Source organism: Lissotriton vulgaris, chromosome 10 (genome assembly GCF_964263255.1).
Source record: "Lissotriton vulgaris chromosome 10, aLisVul1.2, whole genome shotgun sequence".
Taxonomy (NCBI): Eukaryota; Metazoa; Chordata; class Amphibia; order Caudata; family Salamandridae; genus Lissotriton; species Lissotriton vulgaris.
In genome coordinates this window covers 504,704,560-504,723,870 of record NC_141698.1, presented here as the reverse complement: position 1 = coordinate 504,723,870, position 19,311 = coordinate 504,704,560, and the positions used below count along the sequence as shown (strand labels likewise).

General features: G+C 39.8%; 1 protein-coding gene across 1 annotated transcript in view; it reads right to left on the bottom strand.

The window, feature by feature from the left end:
- TEKT5 (tektin 5) overlaps positions 1-19,311 on the bottom strand; it is a 905,041-nt gene that overhangs the window by 375,471 nt on the left and 510,259 nt on the right. The window contains exon 5 of the mRNA XM_086939788.1: positions 1,243-1,465. Within this exon, the coding sequence (XP_086795914.1) occupies positions 1,243-1,465 (223 nt within the window). The remainder of the gene's footprint in view (positions 1-1,242; positions 1,466-19,311) is intronic.

The window sequence follows — 19,311 nt, the reverse complement described above, 5'->3', positions numbered from 1 at the left end:
AAGCACTTTAAAATTTAAGTCAAACCACACCACCTTACCATAAAATGTAATTCTCCATCAGCATAACACACAATATACATAATGATAGATCTCTTTCCTTTATTTCCATATTTTCTAAAGGAGACACCTGTGGTACTCTGACACTGCATGGGTAAATGTAATAGTAATCTTTTAAGAAATTGAGATAATTGTGTGCGCCTATGGCAGGCAGTGTGGTCCACAGGAAAATGGAATAATCATTACAGAAATTAATGATGCTGATGTGTCTGAAGTGCACCAAAGCCTGGATGTCCAGGAGAAAATGGAATTATATACCTAAAAAAACTAAATATTGTTGCACGACTCTGCACCTATGGTGGATGGACCAAGGCAAAATGAAAAAAAAAATATTTGAAAAAACTTTAAAAAATGCAATTTCAAATATTAAATAAAAAACAAAAATGCAAAAAAGTGAAATGAAAATAAATTTAAAAAAGAAAAATTAAAGATATTCAAATAAAAAGGAAAACAGTAAATTACAAAAATGAAAACGATAAAATAAAAATTATAATTAAATAAAACACTAATTGCCAATGTTTATATGGGAGGATGAGAAGAAATCTATAGTGAGGCAAGGGGATGCAAAATAAAAAAAATGCAAAAAATACATGCAATATATAAGCACTGTTCTTAATATACATAATACAAAGATCCTCAAGCATATTATTAGACTGATATCTCACATCTATCCATGCAACCCTATAGCAAAGGCACACTGGATGCATAAAATGACTGCCAGCCAGTGCCACATGGTGAAACAACAAAAATGAGCAAGGAGACAAGGGTAACACAATCCTTAGTCCTTCCTAAACAAGAAATTAGGGGTGGTGGCTCAATGGATGATGCCTGCCAAGTCAAACGCAGGCCATGGTTAAGGAGAAACACTGAGAGGGGAAGAGCCAGCACGTTTGGTGTGGGCCAGAAACCCCACACATGTGGATGGGAAATGCAGGTATTAACTGTTATTTGGTTTTAACAGCGGACAACTGAAGAATTAGCAAACTCCATGCCTCATTGGCTTTTGCACGATCTGAACTTTCCATATAGGATGCTAGGATATTTTTCATTTTAATATTCTAATTGGAAAATGTTGAGAGAAGTAGAACAGAACAATGATTTCAAGGAATATATGGTTATGCATTGTTTGAAAATGTATGAAGTATTAACCACTGTTGCCCCAAAGAAGTCTGGCTGCCTTCTTACCTTTGCCAAATGCACTTGTATTCTGTTCTTGGTTTCGGCTATTTCAGAAATGCGTTTAGTAAAAGCCACATTGACCTCATTAAACTTGGCCCACATTTCTCTGGATGAAATCTCCATCAGGTTTTCTATCTCTTCTCGTAACTTGGACGAGGCAGCTCGCTGACACTGAGAATACAGAATATTCTTATCTGAAAACTTTCCCCAGGTTTCTGGAATAGAGACACTGCAAATACAAAAAACAGAAGAATTTGAGGGAAGTTTAGAAACGATGCAACACCCCAGTAAAGAACAGAATTAATGTTAGATTTATTCTCAGAGCACAGGTATTTCCAGGCTTTATGTAGGTGGATATGCCTTCATATGATGATCCAATAACACAAATTGCCCAAACCACAATTACTCCACAAACTTTTAAGAGGGAAGAAATCAATTTATTATGACCACCCTCGACATCTTACTCAATGTCAATTTTTTATCTTATTCAAATTATCACAAACTTTGTGACAGAAAACAAACAATACATTAAATATTTACACACCTATATATACTTTGTACACACATAAAAAACACCAAATGTTTACACAATAAAGAAAGTTTCTGCATCAAACATTACAAAAAAATTATGAATACATCACAAACAAAATTATAACAAACATTACAATCAAAAAATGAGAGAAACCAATTTTTGGGGGGAATTATAAGCAAATAAATGGCTCATAAACAGTTCAATACTGGACCAGCCGGTCCTAGTATCATAAAGATGACAATTTATTCCACCCAAGAAAGTGCCGACACGCTTCAAACCAGGCACAGTGTCACTGGTCTCTCATCAGGGCTGTTTTATTCTTTGTATCTGAAAGATGCAAAGAAAGTATTTTACTCATCAATTTCGAAAAAGAACTCCTATTTGGCAAGTGGGCTGAGAGGATAGATAGCTACATACCAGACTTATTTATGGAAAGAGCAGGGCTTTAAAGCGTCATAGATTTCATACGGACTGTTTCTTCACATGGCCAGGCAAGAAAATCTATAAGAGTTGGAGTGCATTGGTTAGTCAAACGGGCTCATGATTGAATTATTGCGATATCGCCTACTAATGAATAAGGCATACCTTGCTATTTTCCACCTGCCGCCAAACGGCGTGTTCATATATGTTGCACCACCATGTGGATGCACCCCTAGAACAATAATGACAACCGTTTTTGCCACGGAGTGTCCACTTATAAATGTATTACACCAAGTTGCATGCACTTCAAAAAGCGGGGAGGTAGGGGGGGCAGGAACCGTTTCACCTACCTTTCCGATATTATCTGTGCTCTTTTAATTAAAAATTGTGCTTTTGAATCGCAGTCCTGTTAAAACAAAACACGGGTGTAAGCGCTCATCGCTAAAACTAAAGAGTTCGAGTAAAACATGAACATGAAGGAAACTCATTTAGTTTACCTGCTCCCCAGTCACAGCACGCCGCTATTGGAATCGGTGTTTTCTCAATAACGATGGCCGCGCATAGACTTCCTGTATTTAGAGCGCGACAGCAAACAGGGCATGATGGGACTTGTAGTGTCCTATACATCGCACCAACATAAATTTATTTTTTGTTTGATAAGACTCGTGAACCATCAAAGTACGTCTATTACAAGATGTTGTTGTAATAAATAAAAAACGAAAATCATTATTTTAGCGCGTGCTGCGTTTGGAGGTCAAAAACTTAAAAACTTTATTGGCAAGTCGTCTGTAGGCGCTGTTGCCGAACCTGGGCCATGTCATTAGAATAATAAATGCCTGCTTAATTCGCATTAATTCTATGGTCACTTGGCCAACCACCAAAGAGAGAATCGTTATTCAACGTCATGTTGTGATTGTAAATTGTAAATGTCGAAGCTTTATTGACAATGCATATATAAGCTCTATTGATAACCCAGTGCTCAGTCTTTAGGGTTTTATGTTTCTACCTGCCAGGCATTGGCCACGTTTATTCTATGTCCCTAGTGTGTTAATGAAAAGAGGATGTAAGGCCACAGATAAAGCCAGGGATGTCTAACGGATGCCAGTTCGCTATACTGTATGTCTTAAACAATTATATGTTGGCTATTTCAGACAAATTGTTCAGGCCAGTTTGAGTGCTATTATATTTCAAGATGAGGTAGGCCTCTTTTCGCAGTAAGGCATGCTCGATGTTGTGGCACTTTATCATTGAATTCACAGTGTATAACACAGACCATTTAAAGTCGTGTTCATTGTGACCTTTATCACAGAAATGCTCGACCATCGGAGCAGTCATTATTTTCTTCCTAATGCGCGATCGATGCTGGCTGATCCTTTGGTTGACCTGTTGGCTGGTCTTGCCTATGTAAATCAATGGGCACGGACAGAGTATCGCATAAACAACGTTTTTTGTTTTGCAATTGGAGAACTCTGTATGTCTCCACTTGATTTCATGATGGACAAATTCATTGCCTTCAATTGTAGTGGAACAAGCAACACAATTGCCGCACTTGTGATGGCCTTCAACAGGCTTTAGGTTCCATTGTGCATCACCATTTCCAGCCACTGCATCGGACAAGCGTAGTCTTCACAACCTCAATCAGCCAAACTGACTCGTACAGGCTGAGAGGACGGGACCCTTCTAGGGATTGTTTGAGACTCCCAATGTAAGTCGCTTCTGTTTCCATTCGGTAATTTTCACGATAGGGCGACGAGCATGCCGCGTTTCATCAGCCTCATTGAGGAAACACGCTTGTCCGATGCAGTGGCTGGAAATGGTGATGCCCTGAAAAAATTGCTTAAAACTTTGATATGGCAATGAAACATGTCGGCAGCAAGTAGAGTATGATTGGATAAGTAGGAGCCATACCTACTTTTTTAGAGTCCATAACCAACACGAAAGAGACAGAATAAAGCTAGAGGTCCGTGTTGTTTGTGGTTTTATATGTTGTTTTGACACTTTACGTGTTGTTCGTGGTTTTCTACACTGCATACTTTCACAAACACATTATTTGTTTTTGGACCCCTTTTTTCTTTAGAGCTTGATGGTGCCAATGATGAGAACAGGGCTATCCTGGTGAGTACCTGCCAGGTTCCCGTTGGTGGTTCGCTCGTGAGGTGCCATCTCGCTCACACACACTTTTTTCTTTGTCTGAGTCTTACACATGGGTGTGTGTAATGTGTCTCACAACGTCTGTTCAAAGGGATTGGGCTATTTTTAATGTGGCACAACATAGGTGTATCTCCTACCCCATCAATTAAAGTAGGGGAGTTAGTTGGTATGGTTTTCCAACACAAGATACACTATTGAAATAATTATTTGTTAGGTGCCGTTCTGGTCTAGGTCATATTTGTGGAAACCACTACAATTGAAGGCAATGAATTTGTCCATCATGGAATCAAATAGAGACATACATAGTTCTCCAATTGCAAAACAAAAAACGTTGTTTATGCGATACTCTGTCCGTGCCCATTGATTAACATAGGCAAGACCAGCCAACAGGTCAACCAAAGGATCAGCCAGCATCGATCGCGCATTAAGAAGAAAATAATGACTGCTCCGATGGTCGAGCATTTCTATGATAAAGTTCACAATGAACACGACTTAAAATGGTCTGTGTTATACACTGTGATTTCAATGATAAAGTGCCACGACATCGAGCATGCCTTACTGCGAAAAGAGGCCTACCTCATCTTGAAATATAATAGCACTCAAACTGGCCTGAACAATTTGTCTGAAATAGCCAACATATAATTGTTTAAGATATACAGTATAGCGAACTGGCATCCGTTAGACATCCCTGGCTTTATCTGTGGCCTTACATCCTCTTTTCATTAACACACTAGGGACATAGAATAAACGTGGCCAATGCCTGGCAGGTAGAAACATAAAACCCTAAAGACTGAGCGCTGGGTTATCAATAGAGCTTATATATGCATTGTCAATAAAGCTTCGACTTTTACAATTTACAATCACAACATGATGTTGAATAACGATTCTCTCTTTGTTGGTTGGCCAAGTGACCATAGAATAAATGCGAATTAAGCCGGCATTTATTATTCTAATGACATGGCCCAGGTTCCGCAACAGCGCCTACAGACAACTTGCCAATAACGTTTTTACGTTTTTGACCTCAAAACGCAGCACGCGCTAAAATAATGATTTTCGTTTTTGATTTATTACAACAACATCATGTACTAGACGTACTTTGATGGTTCACGCGTCTTATCAAACAAAAAATCAATTTATGTTGGTGCGATCTATAGGACACTACAAGTCCCATCATGCCCTGTTTGCTGTCACGCACTAAATACAGGAAGTCTATGCGCGGCCATCGTTATTGAGAAAACACCAATTCCAATAGTGGCATGCTGTGACTGGAGAGCAGGTAAACTAATTGAGTTTCCTTCATGTTCATGTTTTACTCGAACGCTTTAGTTTTAGCGATGAGCGCTTACACCCGTGTTTTGTTTTAACAGGACTGCGATTCAAAAGCACAACTTTGAATTAAAAGAGCACAGATAATATCGGAAAGGTAGGCGAAACGGTTCCTGCCCTCCCTCCCTCCCCGCTTTTTGAAGTGCATGCAACTTGGTGTAATAAATTTGTACGTTGACGCCCCATGGCTAAAACGGTTGTCATTATTGTTCCGGGGGTGCCTCCACATGGTGGTGCAACATATATGAACACGCCTTTTGGTGGCAGCTGGACAATAGCAAGGTATGCCTTATTCATTAGTAGGCGATATCGCAATAAGTAAATCATGAGCCCGTTTGACTCACCAATGCACTCAAACTCTTTTAGATTTTCCTGCCTGGCCACGTGAAGAAACAGTCTGTATGAAATCTATGCCGCTTTAAAGCCCTGCTCTTTCCATAAATAAGTCTGGTATGTAGCGATCTATCCTCTCAGCCCACTGGCTAAAAAGGAGTTCTTTTTCGAAATTGATGAGTAAAATACTTTCTTTGCATCTTTCAGATACAAAGAATAAAACAGCCCTGATGAGAGACCAGTGACACTGTGCCTGGTCTTGAAACGCGTCAGCACTTTCTAGGGAGGAATAAATTGTCATCTTTATGATACTAGGACCGGCTGGTCCAGTATTGAACTGTTTATGAGCCATTTATTTGCTTATAATTCCCCCCAAAAATTGGTTTCTCTAATTTTTTGATTGTAATGTTTGTTATAATGTTGTTTGTGATGTATTCATAATTGTTTTGTAATGTTTGATGCAGAAACTTTATTTATTGTGTAAACATTTGTTGTTTTTTATGTGTGTACAAAGTATATATAGGTGTGTAAATATTTACTGTATTGTTTGTTTTCTGTCACAAAGTTTGTGATAATTTGAATAAGATAAAAAATTGACATTGAGTAAGATGTCGAGGTTGGTCATATTAAATTGATTTCTTCCCCCCTAAACATTTGTGGAGTAATTGTGGTTTGGGCAATTTGCGTTATTGAATTTATAAAGGGTCTAGCCCTCACCACGTGTTAATGGACCTATTCCCTTTTGTTCTTAGATTCATATGATGATCATCACTATTCGTTTGTAATTTTGATTACTTTAGTTTCTACAGTATGCTAGAAATGAACTCACAGAAATGGCAATGAGCAGAGTTAAGTAAAATGTGATTAAGCATTAGCCTTACGCCTTACACCTCAAGCCTTAAGCTTAATAGGTGGAGAAACCTATTTGCTTTCCTAAGGTACTTGTTATTTTATGGAAATGATGGTGATCTGATCACCTCAACTGGGTAATTGTAGATGGCCGGAGCCTTTGTGTTTAATATAATAAACCCCTCGGTTTATGCTTTTGGGACACACACATACATACTCATGCAAATGCACACTTGCTTTAAGGAGCAGCCTTGGAATAAATCCACAAGTTTTACTAGATGATGAAACTAGTGTATTATTTAAAAAAGAAAACATGTTTGTGTGCATGAAAACTGATTCGCCTTGCTGTTTGCGATTTGCGACACTTTAGGCTGAAAAGTGTCACCGTCACATGAGCCTCATGACAATCATAACAGTAAATCTGAGCCGCTAAGTAAATAGCAGTCATGCCAGGACTGGCAGTGGTAGCCAATTTAATAGTGTTTCTAAATACAGATAAATACATATGTATATAACTCACAAATAATTCATGCATCCAAGTGTTGTGTTCTATTTAAACACTGGGAAACTGGGAAGAGCAGGGAAAGCTTTAATTACACCTTAAAGTGATGCTCTGAGATGTTTAACATTACCTTGAGACATGATATTTACAGGGATCAACAGTTCACTACAGTGTCCAGGGCATATCTGCTTTCATGTCAATAACTTAAAAACCTATTAAAGTGCACTGATAGAAAACGTGTGTGCCCCAGTGGGTACTCTACACAGTAGCAAAGTACAGAAAATGGTAGCGGTGGAATACAGGGTACACATCAATTATAAAACAGTGGGGCATATTCACAAGGAGCCATCGCCGAATTAACGACACTTTATCGCAGCCAAAGTCATGATAAATTTACTGCGCCATTCACAAGCTGGTGCTAACAGCCCCGAGCATCCATTTTCCTGCGATAGCAGCGTAAAAACCTCGCCACAGAAGACCTCCGCAACTATCGTTAATGAGATGCAGAGTAGGTGTTCCCGTGCAAAAAGCCGCAATAACACGACACCTTAACATTCACAACAACCAGCCAGATCGCCGATATGAACACAAAACATGCAATATGGTGCATTAGCATCAGGAACTTAACACCTGCTCTGACCTGGTGTAAAGTCGGACCACAGCCTGCACCACAAAAGGGAGCCCAGCCCACAGCCACACCTGAAGAACAACAGATGCAATTGAGCCACTGAACAAGCGGGACGGACACCCAGGAGGGCCAAAACACCTACTGCCACCACCCCCAGGACCACCCCCACCACCCCTGACACCCCACCCCTCGGAACAACACTGAGGCAGCGCAGACAAAGACAGCGGCGACCTGGGAAACACACCTGCCTCACAGACCCATTCTGACAATGTCACTGTCCACTACAGGCTGAAAGGGACACCCATCCAACGTATCCTGGCCATCATCGCCTAACAGGCCTACGGCACCAACACAGCGGACCACCAACATCCCACCCCATACCAATCTGCTGGCCGTGCCGGCGCCTATTGGCCTCCTGGACTGGCCTTCTCGGCACTCCAAGTGCAATCCAGGTGGTCTGCTAGTGGGTCAGTTGCTGGTAGTGTTCTGTCACCTCAGTGATGCTGGTCTTGTTTTCCTGTGGTCTCCACCCCGTCTTCCTCTCCCTCTTCACCTTGGCATTCCCCGACCCTGTTGTTCCTTGCAGGTAGTCTGTGGGAGTTGTGGGGTTCAAGTTGACCTCTGCGCTGGGTCAGTATGCATCCATGTTGCTACGTGCTTTGGCTTGTTCTTGGTGTATTATTTCTGTGGCTTTTATGGGGCATTGTCCCGCCAGACGCGTGGGATTTGCAGGCCTGTGGCTGGTTTTCGCTACTTTTTGACCTCATCGCATGTTTTTTTTTAAGTTTGTGTATGGCATTTCTGCGGCGTGGCATTGATTTTCACAGTGACATTTGCAGCGTTATCTGTTGTCTATCGCATGCTACCGCTGTGTTGTGAATTCCACGTTGCCCAGGGTTATTGTCAACGATAGGCTGCGATGATGAAAGTTGCGCTACGCTACTCTTGCGGTAGTTATAACACGTTCTTGTCAATATACCCCAGTATCTTTCTGAGATTATTCTTTAGTCACGTACCAGTGTTGGTGCCACTCAAGGTAATATGAAATACCCGCTACCACGGATGTGACCCCTTAGAAGTACCAGAGGACTCCTATGCTAGTTTAAACAACGCAAATTTACCTCAACACTCTTCAAGTTTATATATACACTACTGTTGAATAGTGTAGCCAGTCTCTATAGATAGCAATGTAACAGCTCACAAGCAAGTCATCCAACAAGTCAATATAAGCACAATTTTATTTTTTTTAATTAGCTGACATTATTCCATTTCCAATTGTTGTGACCTCATATTTAACAATACAATCCAAGTATATATAACAAGCAGTTACAAGTTTTGTTTTCATTTATAATTTCAAGGAGGTCTTGTTCATATAGCCTCTACCATTGAAATTATTTTTTTGTTGCTTAAATTGACTTGTTGGATTACTTGCCTATGAGCTGTTACATTGCTATCTATACAGACTAGCTACAATATTCAACGTTAGTGTTATATAAACTTGAAGTGTGCCGAGGTAAATTTGCATTGTTTAAACTGGCACTCCACACTGTACATGGCTGTATGGACAACAACATTTATTTTGGTGACTCTGTGATCCTATCATGCTCCCATGCCACTTCAACAATATGAAATACTGTGTGTAAGGTAAGACCTAAAGGGCCATGGCAAAATCAAGCCCTCAACTGAGATGGCTAAGCTCTAATTAGTAAAGCAAATACACATACTACTACAGCGGTGAAGCATGCTCCCTGCTGCTACTAAATATACCCACTTTATTTGACTACATTGACCCTGAAGCACTACTCTATATGACCAGAACATGTATAAAGGGCCATGTATTGGATTGAATTGCATATTTCCTCTCTTTTAGACTATAATTCATTAAATTAGGCCCTTTCAAAACTCGTATCACTACAATGCGCTATGAAGCCCCTCAAGGCTCTATCATTTCTTCCCCCCTATTTAATCTCTACATCTCCAGTGGTCCTTGAGGACCATTTGATCAGCTCCTACAGGAACAAGAGATTCATATACATCAATATGCAGAATATACAAAACATTTTCTTGAAGTATCTAAACCATTTGACATTAAAATCTTCAAATTCTTCCTCGGAAAACTGGTTGCTTCTTTGAGTTAATTAACCCTAAAACTAAATTCAGCAAAAACATAATTCCTTCTCCTCTACTCCAGAGAAAAAAAACATCCAGTCCAATAAGGGCTTCCTCAAATTTAACTCCTCAGTATCACTCCTAAATAGGTCCACTCTGCTAAATCACTGAATCTCACAATAATACACTCCATCTCGAAACAGGCATAAGCTGCATCATTCCAATTGCACCTATAAAACTAAGTAAAACAGTTTATTCCCCACACTAATTTCACAAATCTACATTCCTAGTATCAAATGGACAAAGACATTGAAACAGCAAATTCTCCTGCAAGCTCCTAAAGTAAAGGAATATCTGATAGAACATCGTGCTGCACAAATACTGATTAAAAATCGGCCAAAAAATATCATCTACCTATACTTATAACGGTAAGTACAAAAATAGCGTAACAAAACTATGGTTGACACTATTATCGTTAAAAAGAATACAAAAATATAAATGTTAATTGTATACATAGTATAAAATAGTAAAACTACTAAATTTTAATATAAAACATTAATATGAAGTAATATACATTATTTAAAATATTTAAAATACATATATAAATATATACTCATATAAAACACACACATGTATATTTATACATACATATATTTATAATGTAAAACTATTGATAAAAATATTTCTTTTAATTTATATTAAGTTTTTTAAATTATTGTTTTTTAATTCACTATTATAAAAAAGTGTAAGTATATAAATATATGTATGTTTACAAACTTCAATAAAAATAAAAATATGAAAACACAAGTACGAAACATCAAACTAAATTACCAAATTCATTAAATATAAAAAATACATTGTTTATTCAAACTACAGAAATAAAAAAATATATCTATATATAAACAAATAATATAAAATTAAACAAACAAATAAAAACTATATGTATATATATATATATATATATATATATATATGTATGTATATATATATATATATATATATATATATATATATATATATATATATATATATATATGTATATATATATATAGAGAGAGAGAGAGAGAGAGAGAGAGAGAGAGAGAGAGAGGGAAAGAAAGAGAGAGAGAGATAGAGAGCATACAATTTAACAAATAATTATTTAAAGCAGAAAATAAAACATATAATATTCCCACTCCAGTCTGTGAGATAGTAGGGAAAGCGTTGGACTTTGGAAGAGTAAAGTTGCAACAGTAGAGAAAACATTAGACTTTAGATGTGTTAAATTGACTATTCCCACTCCAGTCTGTGCAACAGTAGGAAAAGCGTTGGACTTTGGAGGGGCTATATTTACCATTCCCACTCCAGTCTGTGAAATAGTAGGGATAGCGTTGGACTTCATAGAGGTCACATTTACTATTCCCACTCCAGTCTGTGCAACAGTAGGGAAAGTACTTCACTTCAAACACATAACATATTTTAATAATCCCATTAGTTAACCAGAAATATAATACTCTTAATATAAAAATTATATATATATAAAATAAATAATTGCACACGATGCATGATTATTAAACTTTTAATAATTAATTTAAAATTTTTAACAACGTTATTAATTTATTATGTATTAACGTTCCCCCACTTTACTCCCACAAACCTATCAGTTCACATTTAAAATATAACTAAAATAAAGATGTATAACACAATTAACATATGTAATGATCAATGAAATAATTATTAATAAATTAATACTTAATTGGTAATTAATTATTACTTAAATAACCTCCAACCCAATGTCCCTACAAGCACAACATCATGCACCTAATATATAATGTCAAAATATAATTAAACAATGTACATTATTAATAATCAATTAAATAATGTATAATACATTATTAATCAATTATTACTTAATTGACTTCCCACTCCTACAAACTCAACAACCTGCACCTAAAATATAACTCAAAAAATATAATGACACACTTTACATAAATAATTAGTAATTAATAATACATTCGAAATACATTATAATTATTTATGCTTAATTAAATTCCCACCCTGTCCCTCTACAAATCTCACAACTCGCTACAACACTATACATTGCTATTAACAATATGACATACTTTGTTGGAAGATATAGGGCCTGATTCTGATAGTGGCGGATGGACTGACAACAGGCCGTCGGTGGCGGTCCGGCCGCCGATAGCCCTTCGGTCCGAGCATCGTATTTTGATACTGGCGGTCGGACTCACAGCTGTCGGATGCAAGACAACCACCTCCGTTAAGATCATAGATCCCAATGATAGGTGGTCGGAGAAGCGTCCCAGAATGACGGTGGTGCCAAGGCAGGCACCACCCCTGAAATTCCAATATCCTTTCCAAAAGTCTTTTGATGGCATGAATCCCACCATGAAAACGTTGTCAGAAAGGGATCAGGGAGCCCTAAAAAGGGCCCCCGGGTGTCACAGACCAGAGTTAAATGCATATGGGGGGCACATGTAATAACCTCCCTCTCCTGGCACTGTTGTGTGTGCACTGTGTGCCATGCACGACATGGTGCATGGCACACAATGCACAGATGTGTCTGAGAAGCTCCACAGCGGCAGCATCTGCTTTGGCCCTTTACTATGGCTGCAGTATGCCCTCACTATGGTACCACCAACTACCGACCGTCAATCTGGCGGACACGTCAAAATACGGCGGTTGGACCACCCGAATGCTTGCCGGCGGTCTCCTGACTGCCGCTATAGAGGTCAGCGGCCCTGTAGTGTAGTTACTATTTTCCCTATAGGCCCTGCGCATTGGAATAACATAAACAGCAGTGTAGACGTAGGACTGAGGTCATCTAGGTCTCTACTGACTATGTTAGACTTAATTTAGGTTTGCGCCAGCTAGCTCAGAGGTCACTGGAAACTTTATTGAATGAATAGGAAGGGATCAGCTTCCCTGGCTCAGACAAGAAGGGATTCAGCTTCCGACAACCGCATAAACATGACAACTTTGCTCCCTCAGAATAAGAGTAAATCTCTAGAGTCGTGTGAAAACAATAGACAGCTATTTCACTCAGTCAGATGTGCATTCTGGAGAAGTGTGGCTCAGGGGTTAGAGGCGGCAGACCCGGAAGCTGAGATCGGCCCTGGACCAGGGTTCAATTCCCCGCCTCGGCGGGTCTTGGGCTCAAAAATTCCATGGACTCGATAATTCACGCTCCGGTGTCTTCTCCACTCATGGGTTCACACTCTGCGACTCTGGGCAATAGCTTGCTTAATCTCCACAACGGCCCCTCGCGGCGGGATGCCTGGCTTTCACCTTGTGGATACCCTGCAGGGGTTATCTCACAGGGGAATACCAGGACGGGTTCCCTAAGCAAGCGCCGGGAAACCCACTGTGGGTAGCTGTGCGCTATACAAGTTCAAATACATACATACATACATTCTTAGTTTCACCAGAGTGCAGAGAATGGAGAAACAGGCGTTTTCAATAAAAGATATTATTTATTGAGCAGTCTTCCTTCTCATGCAAGAGAAATGAATTGCCACAATTGCAATACTTAATGTAAAGTAAAGTACGTACAGTAAAAGGAGTATTATGAAATAATACTGTAAAAGCATTGATATGGTTTCTTAGCCATAAGACACTTTAAAATTGATAAAATATATATACATATATACATAGGCTAACATGCTCAACTGGTGCTTCTAAAATACGCCTACCCCGGTGTACCTGACCTAAGCCTAATACGTGGGAAGGAGTAAGTAAGTAGCAGTTTTTGAGTTAAGTAGGTTTTGCCAAGAATCTGATACAATAATTCTCTCTAAGGTTTTAGTCAGCACTGTACCTTGGGAATAGAATGTAGGAGGTCTGGTATCTCTCTCTCAAGACTCGATATTCCAGTCACCCGCAAGGGTAGGCTGGAAACGCTGGAGCTGGATTTTCTCGGCAGGAGAAAAGACAGCGTCTTTCTCAGCGCGTCAAAGAGGAGGGGCAGTGTCCTTGGGCTCTTCGCATCTGCTGGGCTCTCTGCAAGTAGATTAGCTGCTCTGCTCCAAAACCACCACCGTGTGTTTGCTTAAGGCAACGTTGGTATATTTATACTTGACGTAAGGTTTAGACATAAGATGTCAATAAAGATGTCACTAAGAACTGGCCGTTCTTACAGTGCTCGCAGGAGTTCTATTACAAATCAAAACAAAGCAAGCGGGGATTTCCCAGGTTGCTGGAGGTTTGGTGTGTTGAAAGAACTCGTTGTGCTTTCTAGGAATCTAAGGGAGTAGCTTTTGCCGTGCCTTGGACTGCAAGGGCGATTTACTGAAATATGGATCTGATTCTTATGCCATTATAGGGATATTATTGATTATAGCCGTGTAAGGGCATAAAATGGTAATATTGATTCAGGTTCCTAGATAAAAACATAATAGCCCGACCACCTGACATCAGAACCAGGCCCATTGTCAACATATATACAAACATTGTTTAACATATAAAATTAATATATCAACTAAAACACTTAAAGATAATTAAAATACGATATTTGTCACAAATATATTATTGAAAAAGATATTAACAACACAGATATTCTTTAAAACGATATTACTTACCTAAATAAAATCGATACTCTTGTCACCAATATTTGTGCAAACACAATAAGAAGATGGACGAAGTGCTGAAACTTTTCAACCACTCACCCCCAGTCAAGAGATGTGGGTTTAATCCATTGTTCTTTTTCTCACTATGCCACTCAAGTTCAGGCCCAGCCATATGCAAATCAGTCTTGACCAAGCTCCTCATGGGAACCGTCCAGCCCAAACTATCAGGCAAGACCTCCCTGGGCCGGAAAGAAGAGTCCTGGGACTGCCCCTCATCAGCCAGGCACAGCAAGCAAGGGACCCATGTCTGGGCATACCCTTGGTCACTTAGGGTGAACTTAGCAGACACAACAAGATAATGAATGGAGTGCTGAAACCTTTCAACCACTCACCCCCAGTCCAGAGATATGGGTTTAATCCATTGTTCTTTTGCTCACTATGCCCCCCCAGTTTGGGCCCATGCTCTCCATGCCACGGGAATCAAGCTAGTCTGGTTGATGAAGGGTGATACCCCGAAACCGGTCCAAGGATGCGTGTTTCTGGTCCACGGAGGACCTGGCCTGTAAGTCCTCACCATGCCAATCCAGTTTGAACCCAGCCATATGCAAATCAGTCTTCACCCTGTGCCCAATGGGAACAGTCCAGCCCGAACTGCCAGGCCAGGTCCTCCCTGATTCCCTTTGAGGACTTAGTAGAAAACCATGGCCTCACTGCGGGCCAGTTCATACTATATAAAACCCTGACACGCTCCTTTGGAGCGTTGTGGGCCAGCAGTCAGGTAGAACCGGAGACGCACACTCTATTGCATGCATTACTCACCTTAGGCACAGCTGGACATCAGGTAAAATGGTTCTATATGGCACCAATTGAAGCCACCCTGACACGCTTAACTAAGATCAGAGCTAAGTGGGAACAAGTCTTAAACAAGGAACTCACTGACAGAGACTGGGGGAAGGTATTGGGATCACCTAAATCGGTTTCCCACAACACCAGACTGAAATATACCCAATTCAACTATGTCTAAATGACTTACATGACCCCACACAGACTTCGGACTATTCATGGAGGGGAAATTTGTAACTGCCCGAGGTGTGCCCTCCCAGATGCAGACGTTAGACACATGGTGTGGAGCTGTACAGTACTGCATCCGTTTTGGAGTGCAGTGACGACACAGATAGGAACAACCTTGGAGAGATTAGTTGACAACTGAATGGAAGTGTGACCACTAGGCCTGTTCCCCCACCCGCCAAAATGGAAAGTAGAGAATACATTTATAGATTTCGCCATGGCCCTAGCCAAGAGACGAGTGGAGATGACATGGAAATCGAGTGCAGGGCCACAGATTGAAGACTGAAGAAGAGATTTCACAAACAGGGCTGGGGCCGAGGGCCGCACTCTGACCAGGGAAGAAGCGAAGGGCCTTAGGCAAAGCCCCATAGCAGACCAATGGAGAGAATTAAAACATACCTGGGAGTTCCCAACACGAACGAGTGGAGATGAAGGTGAGGATGGAGAGACAATATCGACTGCAAGAGTACCTGTTAATACATAGACACATAGAAACACAGTCCACCCATGATAGTCACATATAAAGTGTGAGTGCTTGCGATCTGTTCTCCATATGGGATCCAGTACCAAACATGAAATCCTATACCTCAACCCTGTGAAGAACCACCCATCTATCTGACCATGCGAAGCACCCACCTGAAGGCTCAGAGTATATTAGTATTTTTTTCTTTCTTTTAGTGTAACAGTATTATCATTTCATACATTGGTTATATGGACACTAGAATATTGAGAACGCTTGACTAGTCACACACCCCCATACAAAAAGATAGGGGAAGATGTATCCTAGTGAGGCCTCATAACACAACAGTGACCAATAACATACAAGTTCAACCACTGCAAGGGGTCAATACCTGGGTAAAAGTTCAAACTATTAAAGCAGAATTAAAGCGTATGTAAACTGTGTACATAATGCATGGTCAGCACTGTACAGATCCTGCCAATACATGTATGCATAATAGAAATGTAAATATAAATACGATACTAAAGGCAAGGTATACACAGAAGGGTGGATGGAGGGAAATGGAAAGGCAATGAAGAGGAAAAAAGAATAGCATAATACAACAAACTGAACATTCCTTAGGTACAGTCATTCATCACCACGTAATACAGATGCAAAAATGTTTATTCAAAAACTCATGGAAAAATTATTCTATAATGTATCCGTTATCAAAAAGTCGTCAGTGTAAATAAAATGACAAACCTCCGCCATTGTTCAAAAGAATTCAGTCCATTAGAAATTGAGTTACACAACATGACACAACAGTGCCTAGAGACCCTCACAGGTGAGTAGCACGCTATATAAACCCCCTGATTGATTGATTGATCCAGCCTGCGCCATATAGTGTGTGACCAAGGTGGCAGTGACAATCTACAGTAAATCTTCCTACGATGTTGATCAATTTACGCCTTGACCTTTTGGGTAGACTGTCCAATATAGATCAGGGGGCAAGGACACCACACACAATAAATCATATTTGCAGTATTACAATTAGAAAAAAAACATCAATTCCAAAGTACTGGTATTGTGTGTAAAAGGACTTTGTAGTAGTTGTGAACTGACAGACAACACAGCCCCCACATTTGTAATGGTCTTTTACTGGTGAGTGACCCCATATTTGATCCACGGTAGGGTCTCCTTGGACCTATGGGTCTACAGAATTTACTAGGTGATCCTGAATGTTCTTCTGCAAAATCCAGTTGAACATTTTAATTCCAATAAGGAACAACCACATACTGAAACAGCTTCTGAGTTGCAAATTCCCTCTACCTTTTATACTGCTACAGTGGGAATGCCTCTGAAACGCCTTACCCTTTCAGAAATTAATTCTTCAGGACATGGCCTATAAGAAGCATGACAAGATATTTATCCTGTTCAATATAACACTGACACAGAAGTGTTCACTTTACAACCTTAAGAAAGACACTTCCATCGTAATAAAGCTTACCGACACTGGGGTGGAACAGTAGTCCATAGCAAAGAGGATTATAATATGAAAGTCTAAAAACAGCTATTCAATCACAACCATTATCTACAACTAACCCACAATCCCATTGAGTGCATAAAGAATCAGATATTATAGGTCAATATGAATGTTCCTTACTACCAAGGAATTCTAATTTCTTAACAATAAACACCCCAGGACACCTGTACTCAATACTCTTCCCAACGTTAACAAGAACCTGAAACATACACTGGGTAGACCGATTGTGTCAGGCTGTGTCTGAATATTGAAATATTTGAGTAAATACATTATTGTTTTTATTAAAGACATAGTAGCCACCCTGGAGACATATGTACTTATAGGGCCGGCTTTAGCATTGGAGCGCTCGTTGAGACAATCTTTTTTTGACATCCACCACAGTGACCTTCTCCACGGATTCCCTCACTATCACACAGTGTCCCTTATCTATCCATAGCCTCTCTCTGACATACATTTGATTTTTTTTATTGCACTACTACTCACAGCTCACTTACAGTAATGTGATCTACATGGTACACGCTCTAAACAGCAGAAACATTAACTCTCTGCGCTACTTTATGATGAGCTAAAATTGCCATTAGACAAAATTCCGATCTCTCTAGTAGGAACAATAATCACCCGAGTTAACTTGACATTGGTATGGCTGACTGACAGCTGCTGGACACACATGGAACTCTCCAGCATGTGCTTTGAAAAACAAAATGTATTTTTAAACACAGCGCCCACCCACCCCCAAAGTCAACACCTGGTGCACTGCCCTAAAGCTGGCCCGGTGTACATGACAGAAAATGCATGATTAATTTCATTGAAAACGTGCCATTTGATCCTCACAGATAATTGCTGGTTACTTTGGACATTACCTCCCTATATACTAACATACCGCAACAGGAGAGTACCTCGTTTACTGAATAGATCTTAGATGCTTACCCCAGACCTCATCTAGTACCCACCGAGTTTATTATGGATCTTCTAAGAATAGCCGTAACAACTAACTATTTTAAATATGGCAATCAATATTGCTAGAAATGCTGTGGTACTTCGATGGGTGCTGTTTTTGCACCAAACTTGGCTAATATTTTTGTGGATGCATTTGAGCATCAATTTATTCAGACTAATGACAACTCATATCTTGCTTCTATAAAGTGGGCTGGCTGAGTCACCCAAGAAACTTGAGGAGTTTGTTCAGTATCTTACACGAAAGTAGCTCCATTTATGGTTCACATGTCAAAGCTAAAACCATCAGATCCCGGTTCTTGATCTTCTGATTCATTTATGGTTCACATGTCAAAGTGAAAACCATCAGATCCCGGTTCTTGATCTTCTGATTCATTTATGGTTCACATGTCAAAGCGAAAACCATCAGATCCCGGTTCTTGATCTTCTGATTCAATATGATGAGGGTAGAATCATCAACTCCTTATATAGAAAATCTACAGTGAGAACTACTCTGTCTTATGACAGTTTTCACCCAAGATCCCTCAGAGATGGCATTCCCTACAACCGATTTCTGAGACTCAGGTGTTAGTGCACCAATAAAAGTAAATACATCAATGAGGCTACCCCAGAAGACTTGTGAGAATGCACTGAATTATCTTGCAAAATGACGGAGC